The 15058-nt window shown below is 34.0% G+C and overlaps 1 protein-coding gene and 1 long non-coding RNA gene across 2 annotated transcripts in view; one reads left to right on the top strand and one right to left on the bottom strand.

Annotated features, from left to right (window-relative positions):
• The first annotated feature begins 472 nt into the window (after nucleotides 1-472).
• Nucleotides 473-15058, top strand: part of LOC127529142 (uncharacterized) — a 35768-nt gene continuing 21182 nt past the window's right edge. Inside the window, exon 1 of the long non-coding RNA XR_007935819.1 lies at nucleotides 473-656. This is a non-coding gene — a long non-coding RNA (uncharacterized LOC127529142). The remainder of the gene's footprint in view (nucleotides 657-15058) is intronic.
• Nucleotides 6086-15058, bottom strand: part of urm1 (ubiquitin related modifier 1) — a 51491-nt gene continuing 42518 nt past the window's right edge. Inside the window, exons 4-5 of the mRNA XM_028809200.2 lie at nucleotides 9007-9055; nucleotides 6086-6474 (exon numbers count right to left, since the gene is read on the bottom strand). Of these exons, the coding sequence (XP_028665033.1) occupies nucleotides 6406-6474; nucleotides 9007-9055 (118 nt within the window). The 3' untranslated portion in view covers nucleotides 6086-6405. The remainder of the gene's footprint in view (nucleotides 6475-9006; nucleotides 9056-15058) is intronic.

The following is a 15058-nucleotide window of genomic DNA, read 5'->3' on the forward strand; positions in this document are numbered from 1 at the left end:
CGGAGGCTCACTTGAGCACATAAATGCATTGCTTTGCTAGTTTAGCCTGGCGTCGCTAAAGTTAAGATTATAAAACGGGATTTTCTAATGGCCAAATATAACCAAAACAATTGTTCAGCTTTACCTATGAAATGTAATCCCCCCGTGATCTGGTTTGGAGCGTACAGCGGTTTGTACAATCCCAAGCATCACATGCGTGAGACATCTTTATCCATTACTTTAATCCACAACCGTGCCACTCGCAATATGGCGGCGACATTGACGTACGATGCTGCTAGTCATACGGCGTCTTGTAATTCTATGCATATGGGATGAACCACTAACACCAAACTATAAACGGGCTGCCTTACACCGTCTGCGCCTTCTTGTTGAAATAAAACGCTTCTGAAAACGAATGGACGCACGCAGTCAGACCGCGCAGCGCGATACAAGTCTCGCGAGAGGCGGAACCTCGTGTGTGTCCCATGGAAAGGACGTCGTTACGCCAGTCCTTCGTTGGCCCACTCGCTCTCACACACAGACACACGTAGGTGCAGTTTAGAATCGCCAACTAATACGCCATTGTCAAGCTCGTATAAAAACTGGAAGAACATGAAAACCCCACACGGAAAAGTGCACAGGACACCTATCTGTGGGGCGGCCAACTACAATGAAAGGTAAGGGGAATTTTAACAAAAAGCGAACTGTAGTCAATTTCTGTGAAGTAGCAGCGATTTCCACATTGTAATAAACACTGACACAGGTCTGCAAAATTAAATTCATAAAAGTGTTGTGTATAGTTATTTTATTTGCATTCATAAACACAATAAAAATACAAACAGAATGTCTCCATTACTCACATTCATGTACAGAACTGAAAAGTTTAGTTAAAATGTAATAAATTACACAATTCATATACAAATTCAATCCAGAATGAAAATATTTAGTCATTCTAATATTTTTAAACATATGTAAAGAAAACAAATATTAATTAACTTACATATAACTTCTTGTCTAGTTTTTTTGATCCACATTTTGGTTTGGTGGCCCATCCTTTGTCCACTTTTTCATCCAGCTGTAGTATGCCATCATACTGACATACCAATGTCCCAGATACCTTCTTTACCTTGATACCTTGATAATCCTGATTGAGTTTTTCACCCTGCTCTACACACACCGCTTCCAAGATTTTCAGGGAAATATTCCAAACGAAAATCCAAAAAGCAAACTTTCAGATTCATGTTGCAACACCATTCCTTAAACTTAACTAATTATCTTCTTCACAGTTTATTTATAATATCTGGACCTTTTTTTGTTACATCTTTGAATGATACCCACCTCTCTTTGTTCAAGTTTGCTCATGGCACCATCAAATTCTGTATCAGATTTCAAATATCGGGTTAGAGAAAAATACCCAGTCAGTTTAGCCTCAGACAAACTTGGGAACGTTCAACACAAATACATAAAACAGCCACCATCTTTTGACAGGGCTTTGATGAACTGCTTCATTAAACCAAGCTTAATATGAAGTGGTGGCATCAGCACTCTATCTGAATTCACCAAGCTAGGTTTGACAAGGTTTTTGCACCAAGATGTAGCTTTATTTCTAGCTGGTCATTCCTTCTGAACCCAAAGGAAATTCTTGGCTATGCTGTTCCTTTCATACAAATAACATGGAAATTCTGTACGTCCTGACTGCTGACCCAGAAAGATAAACTTTTACTTATATTCTGACCTTATTATTGAATGAAATAATTGTTTTCTTTTAAAGATTTTAGTACCAGAAAAATATAAAATGAAAACAAATTGTCATTAAAATAAAAATGATTTTTAATTATAGTGTATAAACAATTAAAAAATAATTGACAGGTCAAAATGCGTTTTGTGAAAAAATATATGTGGTTTTCATTTTTTAATTCAGCACCCAAAATATATAAAAATCACATGAAATAAAACAAGTTTTTCAAAGTGTACTTGTAATTAGACATATCACCACTTTTGCCAAATGTCCTTGTAAGACCGAGTCTCTGTTACCATAAAGTCAAAGAGTAAGCAATGATTATATTCACCACAAGCCTAAATAGGTTTTAAAATTGAGAGTTTTCAAAATACTGACGTTTCGTGGTAGGTTGCTGCTGATGGCTCGATTTCCAGAATGGAGAACCAACTTAAAAGATCCAAAGTTTCAAAGGAGAAGATGAACTCTGTAGGATTATCAAGGCATCAAGCTGGCTTGAAACTAAAAATTGCAAATCCCATTTTCTGTCACCTTGTTTCAAGTCATTGTATAGAGATCATGCGTTTGAGTGGTGTGTAGGCTGCAGGTTCAACTGGGCACTGTCTACATTCTTAAAATTAATGAATTTTAATGGCTATTTATGGAACCTGATATTTGTTCTTTCTAGGACCTTCATGTAGATGGTTCTTTTGGTAACCAGAACTGGTTTCCCTATGTCACTTGTTCAGGACCATCACTCTGCTTTACTTTTAAGAGTGTAAGTGGGCTTGCTGTCCACATCCCATTTGCAGGTTGGATAAATCTTCTGGCTTGTGCCAGGGAAGGTGGGTGCATGAGTAGCATCCCATCCAGTGTTTATTCTTGCTTTGACCCTAGTGCTGTCAAAAGTGGCTCTAGAACCCACAACCACAAATTGGATTTTTTGGGTTTCAGAGTGTCACCTTCCAATATGACATTTAATCTAATTAAAATTATGCATAAAAATGAAAGATTAACCACTTTCTGCATATTGATGATCTTCAGCAACAATAACCTTTATTTCTAAAGCACATTTTCATAAAAAGAATGTAGCTCCAACTGCTTTATAAGATGTCAAAGAAGAAGTTGCAAGAAAAAAACAACACATTAGAAACAGATAAAAATAAAAATAAATGACATGCCAAAAATATGAATAAATGAATATGCACTTACATAACACAAATGTTGGGTTTTTGTCTGCTGTTGGACCTTTCAATTGACTGAACAAAAACCATGAGGCACTAAAATGATTCGGCACTTAAGCTGTTGTATAAAAACTAAAGTGCAGGAGATGACCAATACTTTAGCAAGGCATCCGTGACAGATTAACCAATGACAGTAGATTGTCAGGCTCAGACAGAAGCTGGCATGCGATTTGGCACTGGCCACTTCCTTGTGCCCAGTGCTGCATTGGCTGTCTCAGATGGCAAGAATGACAGATTCACTGCATGGATGGGCAGGCAAATTAAGTTACTTAGTAAACTGCCATAAGCATGTGGTGATAAAGTATATAACACAAAAAATAATTACTTTGTAAGTAAAGGAAGACATGCTTGGTAAAATATATTTCAGAAATATTATGTAATGCAAACTACCCTGAAAAATGAGAAATAAATAATGAGGAACAAAAAAGGATGTTGTGTTGCACTACTTATTGGCATTTATGGTTTGAACAGACATTACATACTGTTTTTTAAACTTTACTCCAGCGTAGCATCAAATGTATGTAAAATGAGTTCCAAAGTACTCATTTTATTTCAAGATGATGGAAATTATTGGTTGTAAACTGGTCTAAGGTAGAGAAAAACAAATGCAAACTTGCAGAATTATACACTATTTGTATGCTGTTATGGACAAATTTGGTATGGGGAACTAAGGTAAAAGTGTACAAGTTTTACTGGAACAGGAGTATTACCTGTGACCAATTCGTTAGGTGGTCATACAAACTGCCCTCTTAAAAATTCTGGTTCTTAATGGATCTTTCCTGGGGTTGGTGGGTTCCTCGTAAAATATTACTTAATAAACTATTTCATACATGAAATGGGTTCTTTGGGCTTTAAAAAAAGGATTATAATACGGGAACTCAATGGTATTTCATAAATCTGTTATCTATTCATGGCTATTTAAGGAGCCAGCTATCGATCAAAATAAATAAGGGTTCTTTCTCAAACCTTCATGTGGATGGTCCTTTTGGGATCCAAAAGGTCCGCCTATAGAATCCCTCAGGCAACTTTATTTTTAAGAGTGTAGGTGACCAACACCTTACACCCAGTGTGACAACCCACCTGTAGTCATTAAATACCAAACTAATTTAAATGAGAAAAATGCAATGGATAATGCAAGAAAGATAAATTAAATCTAGTTATGTAATGTACAATGACATTCAGAATGCCTATTTAAATTAAAAATGATATAAAAAGTAATACTGCTCTGGTTAGCTAAGTCAGTTTCTAAAAAAAAAAAAGTCAATTCAAGTAAACATCTTCTCTACATGCTGCACTGTAACATCTAAGCAGAAACACATCAGTGCCCAGCTTGTTACTGCTCCTCACTCCAAAGCCTGTAAATTCACCACCCTGCCTCTTGTTTCTATATCCATTTGACATAAGGCGGTAAGCTGCCAATACATGTTGCCTCTATTTACCAAGATTAATTTCTCTTCAAGTGCTCCAAGTGGGGACACAGCATCTGTTTTAGGTCTGAACGCTCACTGTCCAGTCTTTATAAGCAGAATCTAACAGTACAATGTGTACTAGAATTTCCTCATAAGACATCTGTTGTCAATGCTTTTTGTTTGAATTTTATAACACCTAAAGCAATGAAGATTTATACCACCTAGCTTAAACATTTAACACTAAACACAAAAAAAACTGGTTTAAGGATTAAGTAACAGAACTGGCATGCTATAGAAAGTGCAATTATTCAATAATGAAGACCGTCTTAAGCAGTTTACAAGTAGAGTTTTGCATATAGGTGTACAATAGGAAATGGCCCAGACTTGACACCAGCCTATCACAGGGCTCACTGACATGTATGCACACATGAACACTTGTCTTGTACTGGAATCACTCATTAATCTTATCTATATAACTTTGGGGCTCTAGTAGACAAACCAGGGTACCTGAAGGAAAACACATGCTGACATGAGTAGAACATGCATACTCCACATAGACAGCATCTGGGCACGAGACTCAAACCCTGGACATTGGATCTGTGACATGGAAGCATTACCCACGGTGCTACCATGCTGCTTAGGTACACAGCAACTGTTTCATTTTTAAGGTGAGCACTGGTAGCAAAAGAGACTTGCCCATCGTCACACTATATATCATTGGTGGCAAATGAAAAAGCAACGTATATATTTAAATATATATTGCCTTGTCAAGTGAAGGCAAACAGATTTACAGTAAATAAGAAATATTTTAAAAAGCAAAATAGTGCATAGCATATTTTATATGCAGTTCAAAAGGATTATATATAAACATTTATTGGTAGATGATGGCACTTCAGTGTTAATAAAACTTTAAAAGAGCAGCAGGATCTTCTGAAAACTTCAAAATCCAAGGCTGCAGAGCAAGAATTCATAACATCCAGATACATAAATACTAAGTGTAACAAGGTGTCAGTTTTACTTTTCACTGACATGCACCATGACACCACTCATAACATAAATGACCATAACAAACTTTTAAGAAGGAAAAACGTATGAGAAATTAATTGTAATGAAATAAGGCAGAGGAAAATGCTACTGAAGGTGACAAAAAATGATACACAGGACTGTTAGACTCTACTTAAGTGCAAAAGTAAATAATATCATCATTAGAGTTTAAATTATAGCATCTCATCAATAGAATATTTAGTCTGCACAATGGAGTTTAATGGCCAAGTATACTTTAACTGCTCAATATGTCTCTTGTCTAATAGCACTGAGATCAAAACACTTCAATTTCAAGAAATCCCAATTTATTTTCCAAAAAAAAAAAAAAAACCTTACGTTTGTAACTTTTACTTTGTAGAAAACCTTAGAATTTTTATTCCTGCACACATGCTTCAGCAGTGCTTTATTTAATGTTAGAAACCTACAGTAAAGAGGTTTACAAAGTAAATAATGTGTAACAGATTTCATTTCAATAACATATACTTTACAACTCCATTATTCAAGATTTGACAATAAAACTACTTTCTGGATAAATTCTAAAAACATTTATAAAATGTAAAAGCTGTTAACAACAATTAACAGCTTACAACATTAGCAAAACATTGCAAATGCTTTTTCATATATATATATATATATATATATATATATATATATATATATATATATATATATATATATATATATATATATATATATATATATAAAGGAAAAAGTTAAATTAATATTTAATTGAAAGTGACATTTTCTATGATCCCTTCCAAAGTGACATAAGGTTTTTTGGTTATCTTTCTTTAATCCCTCCCTTTAATCTCACCAAAAATGAATTCCACAAACCAGTCCAAATTTATCTGCCTGCTAAATTAAATCCTGTATGTAAGAACAAGACAGACAGACAGACACATCCATTTAAAAAACGTTGACCTCTTCAACAATCCTTGGATTAAATATGGAAGAGATTCTTTTTTAGAATAAGTATGTGAACAATGTTGGCTTGCAGTGTTATCAGTCTGTTTTAACCTCCATGTAGAGTGGAGATGAACACAATGTTGTCCTGATCTTGAAGTTTGTAGTCTAATTCACCCTGTAGTTGGAGGAAACGTCAACTTAGTTAGAAATGATTCAAGACATGCTCTTTATCAGTCTATTTTAACAGTTCATAGTAATGGCAGTATTCTCAAAGATTCACATACCCCAATAATATGCTGTTCCTAAAATAAGCAGGTAATCACTGCTCAATACTTACAAATGGAGCAAAAAAGACTAGTTCTCTGAAATATTGCAAAGTTATAAAATTGGTTTATATTAAATTTCAATGCCATTTACAAAATTTAAATACCTGCTGAAAAATTACAGAATCAAAAATTTATTGGTAATTCTGCTCTTAATAAAACTATTTCACATGGAAGTCCTCTACTGTGAACTTTATGTACAAAAATTAAAACACTGCACAGTGTCCAATCTTTCTAAAAATTAGAAGACAGTATCGGACATTCCTCAAAATGTACTAGTTACAATTTACAGATTATTAAAAGTTCAAATGACAGAGTAATATTTAAGGTAATAATTAACAGTGTGTTAACTGGGAAGACCTGAAAAAGTTCAGCATCTTAATGGGTCCTCATTTGTCCTGCATCTATCTATCTATCTATCTATCTATCTATCTATCTATCTATCTCTCTATCTACTCAATCAAGCAAACTTAAGCCAGTGCCTACATAATTAAAGTTGTTGGCATTAAACATAAACCATAAATAACAATCACTCCTTCTAAAACTAACAATAAATAAATAAATAAATAAAGTAAAACATAGGAGCAAGTTTCCAAATATCATATTTGCATGTGAGATACAGAAAGTCTACCACAGTACAGTATATGTTGTTACGCATTCTACAATTAGTCTGGGCTGACAGCCCTTCTTTGTAAATAAACAAAAGGCTGGTGTGTACAGTACATAGGCTTATTTCATACTGCAAGTTTAAGATTAAGAGAAAGAAAATAATAAACATCAAAATAATAATTTCATTGAATGTAAATTAATAAGGATAACTGATATTTTATGAAAATAAAAAAACTCAGTATAGCACACTATGCATAAAAAATATCCCAAGTCTGGATAATGTTAACGTTAATTTATGACAAAGTTGGATAAAGAAGGCAAAAATAAGCAAAAGAAACCAGAAGATGAAATGAAAGTACATTCACTATAACACTACAGACATATGTTTTGGTTATTTTGAAAATCTTGGGGGGAAAAAAAGCAGACCAAATATTAAACACATTGTAAACACTGTTCAGTTTTAGGCAAGTTCTTGAGGAAATTTCTCTGTCTCCCTTTTACTTGGTATTCTGCAAAAGCCTGATAAATCTATTTTTTATAGAAATTGTAACTATTAACTACAATGCAGTACTAAGGCATAGCTAATATGTTAACTCATGGCATATAATAAGTACCAAGTCAGAACAAGTTAAATAAAAGTTCATTAAATATATAAAAATGTTGATTTGAACTTTGTTGAAGTTTGACTTGCTTGTATGGAGTGCTACTTGCTTTTAATAAATTCAATAAAATGTTTAAATAAATAAATATGTCAAACAATTTTTGTTTAATTAAAACAATACATAAAAAAATCAGCAAATGACTGAATAAAAAAGTGCAGCATTCAAATTTCATAATGTACAGAAGTAAGAAATACAGTATATTCAGAAGGAATATATTTAAAAGGGCAGAGTACCAATTAAAACGCATCTCATCTTAACACAATTCCTATCACTTCATGTCCAAGTAGACTTTTCCTTCACATAATTTGCCATAGATTTTTCAAGACAAATTAAAGATAGTAATCATGAAAAAGTAATCAAACTTTATAGAGAAGTTATGGACCTTTAGATAATCAAATTAATAACTTCTTTCTTATCATAAAAATTAGCACACAATAAATCGAGTGCACAAGTCACTAATGACATACCTAGAAGTGAGTAGCAAGAACATGCAATCAATCCCACCTTTAAAATTCTGATAATGGCATGTCTATTCAAGGCACATTCAAATAACATTTCATACTGTCCTTGGATAAAGCTATCCCTTAACAGTAGATGAACTATAATTCTGCTTGTTGACGGCTACACTTGATTCCTCATATAGTGTATTCTGATTACCTTTTTCAATGTCCTCATAGCACACCCACCTTCCTGATGCTTCTTCACGTCCATTAATACCTACAATATGTGCATCCAAACAACACTAAATACATACAGTGGATTCAGAAAGTATGCAGACATTTTACTTACTGGACTTTCTTCTCTATTTTTAATACATTTGCAAACATTTTTTATTTTGGCATTATGTGTTATTGAGTGAAGATTTATGGGTAAACTTGGCAAATCTATCAATTTAAAATAAAATTTACAGCACAATAAAGTTTGCAGAAAGTGAACAGGTCTGAATACATTCTGAATCCACTATATATATTTCTTAATGCTATCATAGATGCCCACAGCAAATCTTCCTGCTAGAAAACTATGCATCCATTACATTATTTGCAACAGACAAGTAAACAGAACTGTATTAGAATGTGAAGTGTAATAAAAAGCTCAAAAACAGTGATGACTGACCATCAACTCCCAGTCTGCATCATTGATCAATACCAAGATCCCAGGTCTCCTGAAGGAGTGAAAAAAAAAGATACTGATACGATATTCTTGCAAAAAAACAAAACAAAAAAAAAACATGAAAGTTACAATATTTCAAATGTAAATGGCTAATTAAATCAGTTCTTACTTTGTAATGTTTTCAATATAAAAGTACTTCTATATTTTATGCACACATCACAAGAATATTTCAAATCAATAATGATGTAGAAAAAAATTCACACTGTGAAAGAATTTAATTGAACCATCACCAATATATTCACAGGTGAATGATTATAAAAGATGTTTCTACTATGATTAAATAAGTTTAGTTCTAAAGTTAAAGATTGTTAAATGTGCTACATGTCACTGTCAAGTAATACACACTTTAGTCCTCAGAGTTCAGCTCTCTCTATGAAATACACTATAAAGACTACTAATTTCTTTGTGAATAAAGGTGTGTATTGCTTACATTATGGATATACAGAACCACACTTTACTCATACACTTAGTTAATGTACTATAGACATGTACTGACATTTTACTTAACATTGTATGAAGCAAACAGAAGTCAGCTATCCTCAGGATGCATTTTTTCAGTTTATGTAACTGTAGATGGTAAAATACACAATATAAAGATAAAAATTGTACTAGCACATGCTTAATTATAATTTAAAACAGTAATTTTATTGAGAAATGTCAGTTATTAATATAACACATTGTTATTTCTAAAGGCATGTACAAATGCAGAAAATTCACCTGCACTTCAACTGTGTGACTTGGAAAACTGCAATTCTTTCATAGATATAGATGTACTCAATTGTTAGTATAAGCGAGTATGTAAATGTTTTTACAGTATACTCTTATATAGGCAGATGAATGCAAGAGGCTTCACATTAACATTTTTGGGACAGTTTAAGACATTTTAAATTCTATCATAATTAAAAATATACACTATCTACAACACTAAAGCTACTGACAGGGGAATTGAGTAAAACTGATTATCTCGTTATAATGGCACCTTTCAAGGAGTGGGATATATTAGCAAGTCAGCAGTTCTCGAAGGTGATGTGCTGGAAGCAGAAAAAATGGGCAGCATGTTTAAGCATCTGAGCAAGTTTGACAAGGGCCAGATTGTAATGGCTAGATGACTGGGTCAGAGCATCTGAAAAACAATATGCCGTGGTTAGTACCTACCAAAAGTGGTCTAAGTAAACACAACTGGTGAACTGGCAATAGGGCGCTCAAGGCTCACTGATGCACGTGGGAAGGGAAGTCTAGTCTGTCTGGTCTGATCTCACAGAAGAACTGCTGTAGCATATGTTGCTGAAACTCTTAATGCTGGCCATTACAGAAAATTGTCAGGACATACAGTGCATTGCAGCTTGCTGTGTACTGGGCTACAGCTGCAGACTGGTCACGGTACCAATGCTGACCCCATCTACTACTGAAAGCACCTTCAATGAGCCTGTGAGCATCAGAATTTGACCATGGAACAACAGAAGAAGGTGGCCTGGGCTGATGAATCACCATTTGTTTTAGATCATGCACATAGCCAGGTGTGTGTGCATTGTTTGCCTAGGGAAGAGATGCCAGCAAGATGCATTATAGGAAGAAGACAAGCTGGTTGAGGCAGTGTGATGCTCTAGGCAATGTTCTGCTGGGAAAATCTGGGTACTCCTGGCATTCATGTAGATGTTACTTTGACACATACCATCTACGTAAAGGTTGTTTCAGACTACATAGACCCTTTCATGGTAGCTACATTCCTTGATGGCAGTGGCCTCTTTCAGCAGGATAATGTGCCCTGCCACACTGCAAACAGTGTTTAGAAATGGTTTAAGGAATATGACAAAGAGACCAAGGTTTTGACTTGGCCTCCACCATCCCCAGAATTCATCCTATCAAGTGTTTGTGTACAACTTGCAGGACTTAAGGAAATGCTGCTGTCTTAGTGCTGGATACCACAGGGCACGTTCAGAGGTCTTGTGGAGTTCATGCCTCGAAAGTTCAAAGTTGTTTTGGCAGCATGAAGGGGAACTACGCAATATTAGGTAGGCAGTTTTAATGTTGTGGCTGTCTGGTGTAAGGTGGTGTTCACACAGCACATCAGTTAATTGATGCTTATGTAGAAATAATCATAATAGATCAGCTTCAGGAAGGTTTCATGAAGAACATGGTGAATGTGTCTATTTTGCAAAACAGACTGCTCAAGGGTGAAAAAATAATTTAATATTTAGAAGATAAGTGACCCTTGAGAGTAAATATTAAGGAAAAAATAAGTCATAGCCATGTGATATTACTCATCATAAATGTATAGGCAGGTACAGTAATACAATTGTATCTGTACTTTTGAAACTGTGATATGCTCCTTAATATTATTTAAAGATAACTAAAATCAGACAATTTAAATAATTTTCAATAGCATTATAATAAGATTCAATGACTAATTTTGTTTTAAACAGTATCTCGACAGTCTGTCAGGTGCAACTCAGCAACTGTTTCTTTATACAGTTCTTTAAGATGAGACATAATTTGACATTGTGCTAAGTGTAAAGTAAGTTAATTTCCTTTTCTGATATGTTTACCAGTGCTGGTATTTCAAAAACACTGTACATTAAACTACAGAAAATGGAGTGCTGGCTCAGAGATGTACTATTTAATTACCTGCTATAGGGGGAGTGGAATGTCTTTCAGACCTGATATGAAGATGGACCACATTCTCTTAAGGTGACTAAAGCATTTATCTAGACTGACTGACTGACACCATGATGGCATAAAGCAAGAGCAGGCCACAACTTCACAGACTTTCTCCCCTTTGCTGAATAATTTTTCAGACTCAAACTAACAAACTAACTTCTCTTTTATATCAGTAACACTTCAGAATAAACAGTCAACGCTGCCTACACTCTTTAATCTGTATGACTGCTCACATCTCTGATGGGAGCTTTCTCGTCATTACAAGTCCTTGTTTTCCTGTCTTTGCTTCAGTTTTCATTATGGTCTCTCTGAAGGAGTCTGTACTTGACAACTTTAGAAGGGACAGTATTTGGGGTTAAAAGAAGATGAGAGAAAAAACAAAAAACTTGAGGTTGTCTTACACCTCGGCTCCTACAAAACTCCTGGGATTTTGTTCACTTCCAAGTTTGTACGACTGGCTACACCATCCATTACATACCTGAGTATGTCCTAGGAGTGGGTCTGAATTCTGTGACTCCAGAGTGAACTAGATCTTGGAAAATACAAGACCTGTGGCCAACAGAAGACCAGCTTTTAACTTATTTTTGGTGTCATCAAGAGTCAATGCAACCACATTTCTAAAGAAACTACAGATGGAATACACCCCATTTATGTTTTAAGTCATAAATATTCACAAATGTCTTTTCTTGAATTCACAAATTATTCTCCTCTTCTGCCCTCCAAGGCAATGTCCCTGTGGTTCCTTTGACCCTAATATTGAAATCTGGTATTCATATGTGTCTCTTGCCTAATACATTATGAAACTTACTTTTTTACATGTTCCCTACTGTAATTTTCTAGCTTTTCCTGATTCTCAATTTTACTATACTGTTAAGATCCACTCAAGATGCACCTGAACTTACAGTCATAACATAAAACGTATTACTTAAAAATGTAGAAAAATAAAATGGTAAGTTTATACTAAAGTCAAATTTATGTACATTTTGTTTCTCCTAAAGCATTACACTAAGTAGCTCTCACTAGAAGTACCCGCAGTATAGCTGTATAATAATATCTGTATATTTTTAGAGGTAATATTGCTTATATTCTGTGCTCCATTGTATTTGATGTTTGGCAGTACAGTGAAAACAAGCTGTTGTATTTCAGCAAACATACAAGTGTTATAGTTTATTAGTTTCTTTACACCTGCAAGGCTTGTATAATTTAAAAAAAAAAAAAAGACAACAAACACACATGATACTTTTAAAATAGGTGGTAGTGTGGTTCATCCCTACATTCAACATTAAAATGATCCTTCTAAATTAAAACATAAGAATAAACCTAATGAATGCATTTTGCCTTTTAAGCTTTAATTTAAAAACTAATAAGATTCCTAATCTGTCCACACCGAGATTACTTTTTACACACCAAAGACATAGGTGTGCAACTCAGTGTATAGCCTAAATTACTCAAATCGGAGTGTGGTTGAGTACTCTGCTGTGTCCAAAGGTGGACTGGCATCTCGGCTAGGGCTAGTTCCTGCCTTATGGCCAACTGTGGCAGGAAAATGCATCAGCTCTTTGTAACCCTTTAATGGATTAATGTAGCTATAAAAATGAACACATGAAATTTGGTTACCATATTATATCAAGGATGATGCTACTGCACAGTAATCTAAAATATATCTTTCAAAAAAAAAAAAAAAAAAAAAGCAGTCCACCTGGTTACTAAATTATTCTTGTTCTCCTTACATTATGTATTACTACATTTCTTTTTTGTTACATTAAAAACTGCCTGGTACAATAAGTACCAATACAGTGAACATAGTAGGCTCCTGGGAAAGAATAATAGAAACTAAAAATCATGGAGATTGGTCATCAGGGTACGTAGCTATCTGATCGCAAATGTATTACTACTGTCTTAAAATAGCACACAAAAATACACTATGGCTCTTTTCCTGCTTCTTAAAAATAACATACTTTAATCCTATTATGATTTACATATTGGGTATGTGAAAAACTAACTAGAGGTCCATTAAGAGAAAATTACCCCAGTTAGGAAAGAGGTTTCAATCTCTACACAATATTAAAATTGTTATAGCCAAGGTTCAACTATTATTTCTTTATGTTATCTCATTATTTGTTTATTTACTTAGTTTACTTCTTTAGTGGCAAAATGAGTGACTGTTTAACTTCAAAAAACAGAATGAATATTTTTGTTTAGTTTTCTTCAATGATTCCCATTTTTTGGCAAAGTTATGGAAAATGTTTATCTTGCTCTTGGAGGATTTTCAACACAAGACCCAAACTCTCCCAAACTTTCAAACTTTCTTTTTTGGGACAACAAGGTTAGATTCCCAACAATTTAGAAAAGTCTTTGTAGTACTAGGGTGTCTTTGTAAATATTGTAAATATAGTCTTTGTAAATATTGCTTTGTAGACTTATAGATATCAGCAACTTTTCTTTTTTTCTATTCTTTTTTTGCTTGATAAACAACAACTTCACTGTGAAAATTAGAACTGAATTCAATCAGATATTGGGCAGGGCTTGTCTAAATTAATTTTGATTGTTAATGAGAGTATTCATATAGTTGACTGTAACTGGCGATTTCATTGGGTTCATTAAGTGGATAATAACATATTGATATCTGAAAATGACTGACAACTTTGAACTCCAGACATATGCAAGCAAGCTTTAAATTGTTGGTACAGTATTTTTTCCACTCATATTCTAATATATGTCACTAAGTCTTATGACTGTAGGACCGATTTATGTACTTAGAAAGCGATACTTGGACTTTCAAAACTCAACTTGATGTTATTTTGTAAAACCTACAGTAGGTGGTTAGGACTGGCAAGCTTTGTTGGAGTGAATGGCCTATTGCATTAAAATTGCTCTGATGTTCTAATGTAGATACTATGCATTCTAAAATCCAGTTACTGCAATTCATGTTTGCTTGGTGCCAGGGCCTATCCCAGCAATACTGAGCACAAGAAGGACAGAGCCCTGGACATGGCACCAGTCCATCATATTAGCTTGCAACCAAACTCAATGTGTAGTATATGAAATAATCAGAAGAATCACATCAGGTCAATACTTTCTCACTCTGCTCACATTGAGCACTTATGAGATTGTACCAAAGTGCACTGTGCCACTATGACATTCTTTTGAGTTAATAAAGCTATTGTAATAATCATAACTATCATAACCTATTTATTATAATATATGTATTTATTTGAATATATGTATTTATTTATTTTAATATATGTAGTGCTATAAAATTGTAATTAACATTTTCATCTTGTCAGAAATTAACAAGGAATGTGTGCATAACATGGATTTTCAGTAATTAATGATT

This window comes from Erpetoichthys calabaricus, chromosome 9 (genome assembly GCF_900747795.2).
Source record: "Erpetoichthys calabaricus chromosome 9, fErpCal1.3, whole genome shotgun sequence".
NCBI classification, from domain to species: Eukaryota; Metazoa; Chordata; class Cladistia; order Polypteriformes; family Polypteridae; genus Erpetoichthys; species Erpetoichthys calabaricus.